This window comes from Hemibagrus wyckioides, linkage group LG15, assembly GCF_019097595.1.
Source record: "Hemibagrus wyckioides isolate EC202008001 linkage group LG15, SWU_Hwy_1.0, whole genome shotgun sequence".
Lineage (NCBI taxonomy): Eukaryota > Metazoa > Chordata > Actinopteri > Siluriformes > Bagridae > Hemibagrus > Hemibagrus wyckioides.
Window position 1 is genome coordinate 4,478,931 of NC_080724.1, and position 12,544 is coordinate 4,491,474.

Here is a 12,544-nt window from a genome sequence, read left to right on the forward strand (position 1 = left end):
TGGTGGAATGAACTGACTGTCTTCAATCGACGTCTTAAGACCTACCTTTTCCTGAAGCACTTAAACTAGCTCTTATCTTTCCCTGTTTATGTATTGTTACATGTTTTAAAAAATTTTTTTTTAAAAACCCATCTAATTTTAGGCTAATGGTATCCTAAGTCTGTAACCTACTGAACCAGTGTTAATGTATTCAATGATAGAGACTTAAAGCACTTTTGTATGTCGCTCTGGATAAGAGCATCTGCCAAATGCCAGAAATGTAAATGTAAATGCATGATGGGTCAGGGCTGTTTTGGCAGCAAAAGGAGGATCAACACAATATTAGACAGGTGGTCATAATGTTATGCCTTATCTGTATATTCGTCTTTATATTGATATGAATCTAACCAACTAAAAATCAAAAAAAAAAAAAAAAATCAAACAGAGCTCGAGATACGGGGTTCCAAAATTTATTTGTTTCCTAATGGCTGCTACTTCATCATGCACAAATGAAGTCTCGTCAACGTTTTAACTTTTAACATTTATTGCTTTACTTGAATACTGTATTGAAAGCCCAGGCATATCAGTTCACAGGGAAATCATAAAATTGATTACACAAAGGCTTTGAACACTTCATGACATTCTACAAATTCTACGTTATAGAAATTTAAAAATTCTAAATATCAAAAAGGAGTTATGAAATTAGTTAAAGATACGACGGCCTATGCCCATGTTAGCTCAGATGTTACTAAGCCGGCAGAGGAGGGGTAGTGTTCAATGAGTTCATCACCATTTTCAGAAATGTTTTCCCTAGGAGAGAAAATGTCATGTGAAGAGCTTATTACAGACATCGATAAGAATTGCTCAATAGTGGTTAAAAACAAACATACTATTTTCAAACAGCTATTTCAGTTACTTACATTCCAACTAACTGAATGGATCTCTAACGCAGGTGAAATTACAGTCCATTTAACAGCACCATAAAAATGCTAGAGCAAGAAGTACTAAATTGTGTGATAAAACTTTAAATTAAAAAAAAAAAAAGTAGGTTGTTGCTACCGTGTTCATAACAGAGAGGCTGTTGACATTTTATAACTCTTTTCTTTTTCTTTTCTAAAGAAAGAAAGAAAGAAAGAAAGAAAGCGCAGAGGAAAGAACTTAATTGGTGCTCCTCTACTCCACGCTTGATCACACTCCTCCAGAGAGCAATAAAGGCATGCCTAACTTCACTACAGATAAGAGTTTTCATATTCCAAGAGCAGGAAAACAGAGTGGTTGAAGAATAAATTTTAAAAAGAAAAGAAAAGAAACTATAAGATGACTTTTCGTGTCACAACAAAGCAAAGGCAGAAGGCAGTAGAGATAAATAAAAAAAAAAAAAAAAAAAAAAAAAGGTGATGCTGCATACGATTCGAACTAAATTGGCATTTGGTCAGGCTCTTGCTGCTTGAACAGTAATCACTAAAAGATATACAGTTATTTTCTCATGTTCCTATGAAATTAATTTTTAGAAATACAGGTATTGGTCCATTAACCTTTATATTTTGTTGCTGGAAAATAATAAATGATGATCTGACAAGTAGAAAATGCTTTATTCCAGTGATTCTTGTTTACATAATCGTCCAGACAGACACGTTGACTTCGTTCAGGAATAGATGGTGTTTGAATTAAAACCTCTAGTGGTTTAATCCTACGTGGTATTTTTTTTATTTTGAAGAGGCCCCTGGAATGTTTTAATCCTGATTTGTAGATTAAATCATCTCTTTCTGATGGCATCATCCTGATCAATTAATAAAAAAAAAAAAAAAAAACACACAAGGTGGGACACACAAGTCAAACACCTTTATATAAAAAATTTGTGGTAAATCGGTTGGAGACGACTGGATGATAACCGCGATTAGATCATCGTCATACATTCGCCACTGTAGGCTTGCGTCAGTAAACAAAAGCTCAAATCATTCTCCAGAAAAAGAACGGATACACAGCATGAAGTGTGGCTGTCAGAAGGCCATGCAAGGTTTGTGTAGAGATCTGAGGAGGAGAAGGTTCTCTGCATTATCATGAGAATGCTCTCCTCCTCTAGTGTGAGGTATTAAGACTTGCACTCCAGGGCTGCTGGTAGTTTGGGGCTGATGTGGTGTTGTGTTTAAACAGGAAAAAAAAAAAAAAAAAACCACCACACACAAAAACTAAAACATAACCAGTGCATTCAGCCTTGCTCTACAGAGTCTTGTGCAGTCTCTGAGCTTTGTGAGGTGTCCTGTGTAACGCTGTTGCCCTCTGCTGCCGGCTCTGTGTAACTGCTGGGAGACGAAGATGCAGACTCTGCATGACTCTCTCCTTCCTCACTCCCACTGTTACTGCTACTGCTTACTGGGTCACTGTTTTCCTCAGCCTCCTCCATCTCTGTGGGGTCCAGCCTCTTCGGCTGTGCCTTGTGTTCCGACAGCTCTGCTTCACACCCATTTTCATTACTGTGGGGGGAGCCAGGAGAATCCAGCGTGCACGACTCGCCAGCCGTGACATCTCTGGACTCTGACTGTGTGCTGGACGGCTCTGTGGAGAGATCAGGAAATGTAATTAAAAAAAAAAAATTTTTAATTTAAGTGAAATAAAATTTGATTTGGGACGTGTAGGAGGAGCTACAATCGATTGGTTCACTGATTGGTCAAACAAAAGCATCACAGAATCCTTTTGAAAATATCTTTAGCTGCTTTCTCTCTATACTCTCCAACCTCTCACTACTGATCCAAAAAAATTGCTATTTTAGATATGGAGGTTAGCCTAACTAGCAAGCACTGAGAAACTGCAAAGAAATGAGAAAAGTCACATTCCAGTCTGACTTGCTTGGTAAGTTTATTTTTTAAAAAATGTAACAGGTAAATATTTTACTTTTATTAGCATTAGGTAGGGATTTTTTTTTTTACTTGGAGGAAAAGCTTACCTTGATCTTCGGAAGCAAGAGCAGATGTGTCTTTCACTTCCAAACTAACATGCGGAGAGGACTCGGCCACATCTGTAGAGCTCTCAACAGGAGCATGACAAGAAAACTCCTTTCCACTGGCTTCATTCTCCTCCTCCGTGTCCTTATCAATCTTAAGCCGTTTGGCATTATGCCTGTTCTCATCCTCCTCATCTTCTTCCTCATCCTCTTCCAGTTCCTCGTCCTTGCGGTGCTTGCCCTTCATTATCCCTTCGCTTGAGCAGACTGTCTCTGACGTCAAGGAATCACTGAGGTAAAAGGATAGAGGTTTAAATTGGCAAAAAAGAAAAAAAAAAAAAAATATCACCGAATGAATGTATTAGAGGAAATACTGCTTGATGAATCAATAAAACAAAACAGTAAGGTGTTATGTTTGTCCATAAGGATGCCTTCTACACCTTTACCTGACTGTTCTCTCGGTCTGTTGAAGACCTTGCTCGCTGGACTCTGTGCTGTCCGGGAGGCCATTGGCAGTTATGCTGCTTGACAGAGAAAGCTTTGATCTATTCATTGGCCTAGGTGTTCCTGGACCATTCACATTTCTTCCAGAAAAAGAGAAACAATGATTACATTTTGTAAGTGCAAGGCAAGTTTGGAGCATTTTACCTGCTGCGTGTCTCAGTCCTTACCTATCCGGAAGAGCAGAAGCATTTCCAGGAAACATGACTCCGTTCATCCTGTTCACACCACTGGAGCCATTTTTCCTTCAATGACAAATCATATGGCATTTGGTAAAACGTTCACTCCATTTTAAGCACATTTTCATGCAATACATTTTGGGGATCCACAAACTTATTTACAAAAAGGTGGTGCTGACTATAGATTTTCATTCCAGCCAAACGCCTCTTTGTCTTTTATGTCCAATATCTGTTTAAACAAGTGGCAAAACCATCAAGAAGTGGCAGCACCATCAGCCCCGTGCAGCAAAGATTAAAAAAGCTTTCACACTGGCAGTTTAATATGAAGAGTCGTCATTACACACGGTGGTACCAAACCCGAAACTGTAGAACAGTGCTGCGATTCCCATGAACGTGTATACTCATGTCCACACTTGCTCAGGAAGTAAAGTAACCTACTTTAGCCGAGGATGACATCATTAACTTCCACAACACACATGTACCATGAGTGACAGGAGAACATGAAGAAGCAAGATGCCTTACTGTGCATAAGAGCCATAATAATAATAATAATTTTAAATTGTGAGTTATACTGTGTTCTCCATGTGCATTTGTATGAGATAATGTAAGATGATGGGACAGAATCATGGCAGTCTGAAACCAGACAACTGCTGAATTACAAGCAAACATCCAGTGTGAAACCCAGCAATTCCTAATCCATGGGAAATAATTGTTGCACAGCACACAGGCAGGTGACAAATTAATGGAAAACACTGTGGTTCTGGTTTTGCTCATTTGCATCCTTAACAGGACGACTCAAAATGCATTTCTAACTGAGTCTCTCCCCAATTCTCTTTCACCAATTCCCACACACTAGATAAACTCTCTCTCACTCCTACCACATGACCGTTAGCAGCCAGAGAGGGTGGGGCAAACACTCCAGTTCAAGCAGTGGCACAGGTCAGCGCAATACAACGTTTCCTCTCTGAAGAAAGTGGCATCTGCCTTCATCTGCATACATGAGCGATCAGACGCCAAGCGTCACTGATTGACAGGGAAAAGAGTGCTGTGCCTCCCACCCAGAGGGTATTGGAGAATTATGCTTTCTAGAATCCTGGTCTGTGAAGGCTGAGGTATTGTCTGGCTTTAAATTCATCATCTCCTGATGCTAGAGTGGACCATTTTCTATTGTGCTGCTCGGGAGCCCAAAACAGATTGCTTTTATTTTCCAACGATGAAACAGTTCTATTGTAATGGAAATGATCTCTTCCAGGTTGACTTCCACAGGGCACGCTGAGTGGTTTGATGAGTATGAATATTATGTAAATCATATGCTATGGCCTTCTCAGTCACCTGATCACAAAGAAATTGAGATTTTATGAAAGGCTTTGGACCTCTCTATTATAGCTCCTGAGACTCGGTGCTAAAAACTTAAAAACTCAAAGCCTGAGTAAGACACTGCAGGGCTTTTCACACTGCACTTACACCTGGTTTACTGTCGTTCTAAACCCTGGGCAGAAGAACGATTCACGCTGGGAATTTGGAAACGGGGTTAAGCAGCACTTTTTACCTGGTGGTTATGAAACCCTGCTCTGTAGCTTTACCCCACATTGCAGTGGCAAAAAAAAAAAGATTAAAAAGCTGTATTAACAATACCTGCTTATGCACATAACTTCAGACCTGCCCTCCCCCTAAAATGATGCAAAAATGTAAGAAAAGCCATTATGTAAAGCAGTTTCTCGCTGTATTTATCCAATCACCACGAATATGCAAAGGAGGACATTAACCCTGAGTCCAGGAATGTACATTGTGAAACATCAGACTAGGCATATGCAGGATTAATTGTAAACCAGGGTTAAAGTATGAAACAAGATAACTGAGCATTCAGTTTGCCCGGTGTTTACAATGACCCAGGGTTAACTTTGTGTATGAAAAGCCCTTATGTTGTCCTTTATTTTGTCTCCTGTCTGTAGAACTTAAAGAAAAGGCAATTTCACTCACTCTGAGGTAGGATACACACAGCTGACCACCATCACATTCTGCAATGAAATACAGAGAAAGGTTCTTTCAAGAAAGCTGATTGAGAAACTGGTGGCTAAGAACCCAAGCCCTAAGAACACAGCCTACCTTCTCCACACCTCGGAGGAACTTGTCCGTTCCTGTGTAGTTTCTCTTCGGCTCAGTGAGCAGTTCACACAGACGCTGGATTGTGAAAGGGATCCTGGAACAAAGCGATCGACAATTGTAAAAACTGAAACGTGTACTTAAGCATTTAGGCGTTCAAGTCTCAACCTGCATTCAGCTGGAAGGTGACATTTAATGTCCTCGAAATATAATTAAACCTAGAAAAGCACAATCATAGCTCATTTAAAACATTTCAATCTGTAGCAGCATGTTTTGTGAACTAAAAAAAAAAAATGCTGTGAACTACACTGGACTCCAAACGTTGGACTCCAACAAAATCCCTTCTGAACTTTTGCAAGGATAACTGTCAGCTAAAACTATAGAAATTAAACAATACCTTTCTTAGAAATTCTTAAAAATCTTAGAAACGAACAACTTCATAGGCAATAATGTCTACACATAAGCCATGTGTTTTCAGCACAAAAACTTCAGTCGCCATGAACATGACCTCTACACATTTAGAAGGACAATATTTTTATCTATAATAATAATAAAAAATAAACAAAAACATATAAATAATGTGGAAAATGTAGTTGTCAAATGAAACCTGCCCTTCTGATCAACCGAACAGAAATGTGCAACATAATGAATTATGTTCATCAGTCCCTCCAATATTTCCTGATTAATGCGAAAGCAAGAAAATTCGGCAATATTCCTTGGGGCTTTCCAAAGATTTGGGCCAAAACGAGTTGGGCGACATGATCAAGACACACATTCAGCCAAAGCCGTCATCGATTCACGTGCATGGAACATAAGTATCACAGGAAAAAAATTGCAATCAGTTTTGGTCAGAAAAAAGCAAAATCCTGGAGGAACTAGTTAAGAAAATGAAGTCATGTAGTGCGTCTTATCCAAATTGCATCTTTAACAAATCGATTTTTGGGCAGATTTAAGAATAAGTTTTCATTTTATTATGATTTTAATAAATCATATTGCATAGGCAATCATTATTGCCTATGAAGTTGCATCAACTTGCCCAGTTTTAGCCTACAAGCAAGCCCTTATCTTTCATTAAGTTCACCAGTGATGCAAAGGGAATTAGGTGGGAGTACAAATGCAATATTGATTTTACGCTGCTTGCAATTTCTCATTAGACAATTGCAATGTTATTATCCAAAATTAACCTGGGGGTGGGAGTTACGAGTTAGACAAATGCAGCAGTAACATCAGAGAGTTCAAAATTTCTGTAGAAATCCTTTCAAATTATTGCCAAACATTTTGGAACACTCCTTAAAATCACTGAATTCAGGTGTTCCAAACACTTCTATGGCCACAGGTGTATAAAATCAAGCACCTAGGCATGCAGGCCGCTTCTGCAAACATTTGTGAAAGAATGGGTCGCTCTCAGGAGCTCAGTGAATTCAAGCGTGGTACCGTGATAGGTGGCCACCTGTGTAACAAGTCCATTCGTGAAATTTCCTCACTACTAAATATTCCACAGTCAACTGTTAGTGGTATTACAACAAAGTGGAAGCAGTTGGGAACAGCAACTCAGATACGAAGTGGTAGGCCACGTAAAATCACAGAGTGGGGTCAGTGCATGCTAGGAGCACCGTGCGCAGAAGTCGCCAACTTTCTGCAGAGTCATTAGCTACAGACCTCCAAACTTCGTGCGGCCTTCAGATCAGCTCAAGAACAGTGTGCAGCGAGCTTCACGGAATGGGTTTCCATGGCCGAGCAGCTGCATCCAAGCCTTACATCACCAAGTGCAATGCAAAGTGTCAGATGCAGTGGTGTAAAACACGCCGTCACTGGACTCAGTGGAGACATGTTCTCTGGAGTGACCAATCACACTTCTCTGTCTGGCAACACGATGGGCGAGTCTGGGGATGACATACCGTTTAAATGCGTAGAAGACGACGGCTCTCGGAGTATTTTGTTAAAGGTTCTACTTAAACTGTGTAAAGATTGCCAGGTCCAGTAATATGATTATAGCCTAATATTATTGGCGAATATGTTACTATTATGTAATAACAAAGTGGCACCATAAAACATGCAAGGCAGATTAAATTGGCAAAAACGTACTGGTGAGGGACAACAACTCTTTGATTACGTCACACTCTCTTACCCGTTATAGCCATCCACGATTTTTAGTATCCGGTCCTTCATCTCTTTAAAGGGAATGTATTCAACATTTGGATTGGCCGGACCCCTCTGCTCCGGAGACGAAGCTTTAAAATCATCCATGACTTTTTCAAGCTTGAAAAGGAAGTAGCTTTTAAACTGGGACCAATGAATCCTAAAAGAGGACAAAAATGAAACGGTGAAGCATTTCTATTTGCAATACAGTGTAAACTAAGCTGACTCCACATTGGCCACGGTGCAGTCTGCTGTCATTACTATTTATTTATCCATCTGAATGACATCAGATTGCTGATCTGAAATCATCAATGCTATAAAAAGCAAGGATATATATAATCATTCATTATGAGAAAAGGTTTTGTAAACAACTCACATTGTCTCTCCAGTTTTGGCTATATGGCACAAAAACTGGTCCAAAATGGGGCATGTTTCCTTTTTCCCTTTCTTCTCAAAATCTGAAACAAACAGTCGTTTACGTGTTTCAGTGCATGGAGTGAAGTACTCTTGATCTAACCTACACACTTTAGCGAAATTAAAGGAAATAAAATCAGAAAAACAATTCGCATTCGCTCCGATATCAGAAAATGAACTGATGCTTCAAAGTGAGTTTCACTGAACTAAAAGTTGACAGCTAACTCCGTGCTAAACAACGGTTCTCTGCGATTTCTCTGCGTTAATGAGATAACATAAACGCATGTAAGTAGTTATATACTAAAAAACAAAACAAACACACACGTTTTCTATTTTTGATCGTTTAGTTGAGTGACCTAGCCTTTAGCTTACCGGCTAACTACCCAACTTAGTAGCGAGCTAACTAACCGTACACAACCGGTAGCTAGCTAACCTTAGCGTTGGCGCTAATCTACCAGCGTAATACAGGAAAAAACTCACAGTTTCTCAGGAATTTCTTCAATAACATCAAACCCAAAAGACACAGTAATGTTTTAGAGTACCTCTGAAAGCGCCGAGAAGTGTACTGAGCTCCATGGTGGCGTGATTTCTCTCCCCAGAGCTCCCTAAAAACCCAGCTGCAAACAGAAAGACAACAGCTACACCAATATGGCGCCGGTGACGTCACTGCCGGCTGCTCCATTTAGGAGAAGCAGTAAAATTAAAATCCCTCCAATATAAATATTATAGAAAATTATACACCAGACCTATCCTGTGAATATGCACCAGAATGGATTTTTAAAAACTTTTTTTTTTCGAGTCTTTGGACAAGGTTGAAAGTTTCGCAGCTTCTTATTAGACCTCGTAGTTCCACCTTAAATGAATGAATGGAGCTGTGATCTTGTGCCTGTGAGGAACATTCACGAGGCAGATTATTCTAGAATAAAATTGGGTTATTGTTTTTCTGTATAAACCTATATCAAGGTTCAGCCTAGTTTCAAAACAATTGGTTTGCTAAAACTCTACCACAGTTCTCAAAATCATCTAATTTATAATATATAGTTTATATACACCAATCAGGCATAACATTATGACCACCTGCCCTGACCCGTCGAGGCATGGACTCCACTAGATTCCTGAAAGTGTGCTGTGGTATCTGGCACCAACATGTTAGCAGCAGATCCTTTAAGTTCTGTAAGTTCCTCCAAGAGCACCACCTCGCAAGACTTAAAGGACTTACAGGACGTAAAGGATACTTTTGATAGATACTGACCAATGCAGACCGGGAACACCCTACAAGAGCCGTAGTTTTGGAGATGCTCTGATCCAGTGGTCTACCCATCACAATTTGGCCCTTCGTCAACCTCGCTCAAATCTTTACGCTTGCCCATTTTTCCTGCTTCTAACACATCAACTTTGAGGACAAAATGTTCACTTGCTGCCTAATATATCCCACCCACTAACAGTGTTATTCACGTCACCTGTCAGTGGTCATAATGTTATGCCTCATTGGTGTATATGTATATTGTAGTGTATTTTTTTGGGGGGGGGGGGGTCACAGTGTCTTAGTTTGATTTCCACCTTTACCCGGTGTGTGTTCTCACTGTGTCTCAGTTGTTTCATTCAGGAACTCCAGCTTCCTCACCCAGGCTAAAGTGATGCGCTGTAGGCTCTTTGTCATCTCTTTATTGCTTGTTGTGTGTGAATGGGTGTGTCAGTGTGTGTAATTGTGCTCTGTGATGAGTTGAGACCCCATGCAGGGTGTCCCTTGCCTTCTGTCTAGAGTCCCTGGAGACTTCTCCATCCCTCCAGGTTCCCTTTCACACTGTATAGAATAAGCAGTATAGAAAATGAATGTATGGATGAAAAATGCCCAGTTTTCCAAGATGGTGTAATGTTCAGACCACTCAGGTTCTGGTTTAAAAGGGTCACTGGCTGGGCTGCTGCTGCAATGAGTTCCCTTAGGTCAGGGGTGTCCGATCTTATCCAGAAAGGGCTGGTGTGGGTGCAGGTTTTCATTCCAACCAAGCAGAAGCCACACCTGAGTCTATTGAAAGCCAAGATAAACCGATTAAACATGTGGAATCAGGTGTGTCCTGCTTGATGAAAACCTGCACCCACTTCTGCCTTAGGTGCATGGCCTGCACACTGACAGAGGAGAATTAACAGCAACAATATAAACTCACCAAGCACTTTATTAGGAACGATAATACAACCTGTGCACCTAGTCATTCATTCAGTTACCAAGTCAGCCAACCACATGCCCACAGTGGATGCCTAAAATCATGCAGATATAGGCCAGCAGATTTGGGTAATGGTCATATCAACCACATCAAAATGGAGAAAATTGTGTTCTCAGTGTCCATGGTATAATTGCTTGTGCCAGACAGGCAAAAACAGAAAGCTGAGGCTAATTATATATACCGATCAGGCATAAAATTCTGAGCACTGACAGGTGAAGTGAAAAACACTGATTATCTCCTCATCATGGCATCTGTTAGTGGGTGGGATATATTAGGCAGCAAGTGAACTTTTTGTCCTCAAAGTTGATGTGTTAGAAGCAGGACAAGTGTAAGGAGTGAGTTTGACAAGGGAAAATAGTTATGGCTAGACAACTGGATGAGAGCATCTCCAAAACTGCAGCTCTTGTGGGGTGTTCCCAGTCTGCAGTGGTCAGTATCTATCAAAAGTGGTCCAAGGAAGGAACAGTGGTGAACCGGCAACAGGGTCATGGGCGGCCAAGGCTTATTGATGCACATGGGGAGCAATGGGCACCAGGATGCACTATAGGAAGTACACATGGCACCAGGATGCACTATGGGAAGAACACATGGCACCAGGATGCACTATGGGAAGAAGGCAAGCCAACAGAGGAAGTGCTATGTTTTGCTGGGAAACCTTGGGTCCTGCCATCCATGTGGATGTTACTTTGACATGTACTACCTACCTAAGCATTGTTGCAGACCATGTACACATTTCATGGGAACAGTATTCCCTGATGGCTGTGGCCTCTTTTAGCAGGATAATGCACGGTGCCACAAAGCAAAAATGGTTCAAGTTTCAAGCCACGAGTTTGAGGTGTTTACTTGGCCTCCAAACTCCCCAGGTCTCAATCTGGTGGTCATAATGTTATGCCTGATCAGTGTACTAGCATTTTTGTAAAAACAAGTACAAAATACTACTATGAATTCACAGGACATTGCAGTGCTTCAGTGAGGTTATGTACCCTGATCAGCCATAACATTAAAACCACAGACAGGTGAATAACATTGATAATATCACAATGTCACCTGTCAAGGTGTGGGGGTATATTAGGCAGCAAGTGAATAGTCAGTTCTCGAATTTGTTATTTTGTAAGCAGGAAAAATGGGCAAGCGTATGAATCTGAGCGAACACAATCAGACCAAATTGTCTAAAAGTGGTAAAATCTTCCAAAATTGGTCCTAGGAAGGACAACCAATGAATCGTTGACAGAGTTATGCGCACCCAAGACTCATGAATTGGAGAGTGAAGGTTGGCCATCTAGTCTGATCCCACAGATGAGTTGAAAAGGTTGAATGTTGGTTATGACTGAAACATTTTCAGAACACACAGTGAAGAGTAGCTTGCTGTGCATGGGGTTGTGTAGCCGCAGACCAGTTAGAGTGCCCATGCTCACCCCTGTCCTCTGCTGAAAGTGCCTAGAATGGGCATGTGAGCATCAGAACTGGACCATGGCGCAGTTGAAGAAGGTGGCCTGGCCTGATGAGTCACATTTTCCTTTACATCATGTGGATAGCTGTGTGTGTGTGAGTATCACTTCCCTGGGAATGAGATAGTACCAGGATGCACTATAGGAAGAAGGGAAGTTGGCCTAGGCAATGTGATGCGCCGGCATTCATGTGGATGTTGCCAGCTACCTAAACATTGATGCAGATCAAGTACAACCCTTCATGGCATCAGTATTCCCTTATGGAAGTGGCCTCAATCAGCAGAATAATGCGCCCTTCTGCACTGCAAAAATTGTTTAGGAATGGTTTGAGAATCATCTCAAAGGCTCCAAATTCTCCAGATTTCAGTATGATTGAGAATTTGAGATGTGCTGGACAAACATGTCCAATCCACAGAGACCCCACCTCACAGGACTTACAGGACTTCTGCTAATAAGGATCTGCTGCTGATAAATAATTAGCATGATCTTTTTTTCTAAAAGTCCAGTCGAATTGTTATAAGCAGTTATAAACAGTCTATCTGCTTCAGATTAATGTATTGTGACGCCTGAGTGTTTAATCAGAAATCCACAAATTCATAAATGTATTCTTAAAAAACC

General features: G+C 40.7%; 1 protein-coding gene across 2 annotated transcripts; it reads right to left on the reverse strand.

Moving 5' to 3' along the window:
- Positions 1-440: 440 nt before the first annotated feature.
- Positions 441-8,953, reverse strand: ppp4r2a (protein phosphatase 4, regulatory subunit 2a). Of its 2 annotated transcripts, XM_058410495.1 has the most exons (9): positions 8,799-8,908; positions 8,219-8,300; positions 7,832-8,002; positions 5,707-5,800; positions 5,581-5,618; positions 3,592-3,666; positions 3,367-3,504; positions 2,924-3,210; positions 441-2,535 (listed from the first exon to the last, which is right to left on the reverse strand). In XM_058410495.1, exons 1-9 carry the CDS (start codon positions 8,830-8,832, stop codon positions 2,189-2,191), a joined length of 1,266 nt encoding a protein of 421 aa, XP_058266478.1. In that variant the 5' UTR covers positions 8,833-8,908; the 3' UTR covers positions 441-2,188. The 2 variants fall into 2 exon arrangements, with proteins under 2 accessions (XP_058266478.1, XP_058266477.1); XM_058410494.1 differs by lacking the exon at positions 8,219-8,300 and having other exon boundaries at positions 8,799-8,953.
- Positions 8,954-12,544: the final 3,591 nt, after the last annotated feature.

What these genes read in the sequence shown, in the direction of transcription:
- ppp4r2a (XM_058410494.1), bottom strand. Translation starts at nt 8,938, where the DNA reads ATGGAGCAGCCGGCAGTGACGTCACCGGCGCCATATTGGTGTAGCTGT. An exon ending in ATCGTGGATGGCTATAACGG is followed by an intron (nt 5,801 to 7,831) that starts GTAAGAGAGTGT and finishes GCTTTGTTCCAG; the next exon opens with GATCCCTTTCACAATCCAGC. An exon ending in TCTTGCTTCCGAAGATCAAG is followed by an intron (nt 2,536 to 2,923) that starts GTAAGCTTTTCC and finishes ATCTCTCCACAG; the next exon opens with AGCCGTCCAGCACACAGTCA.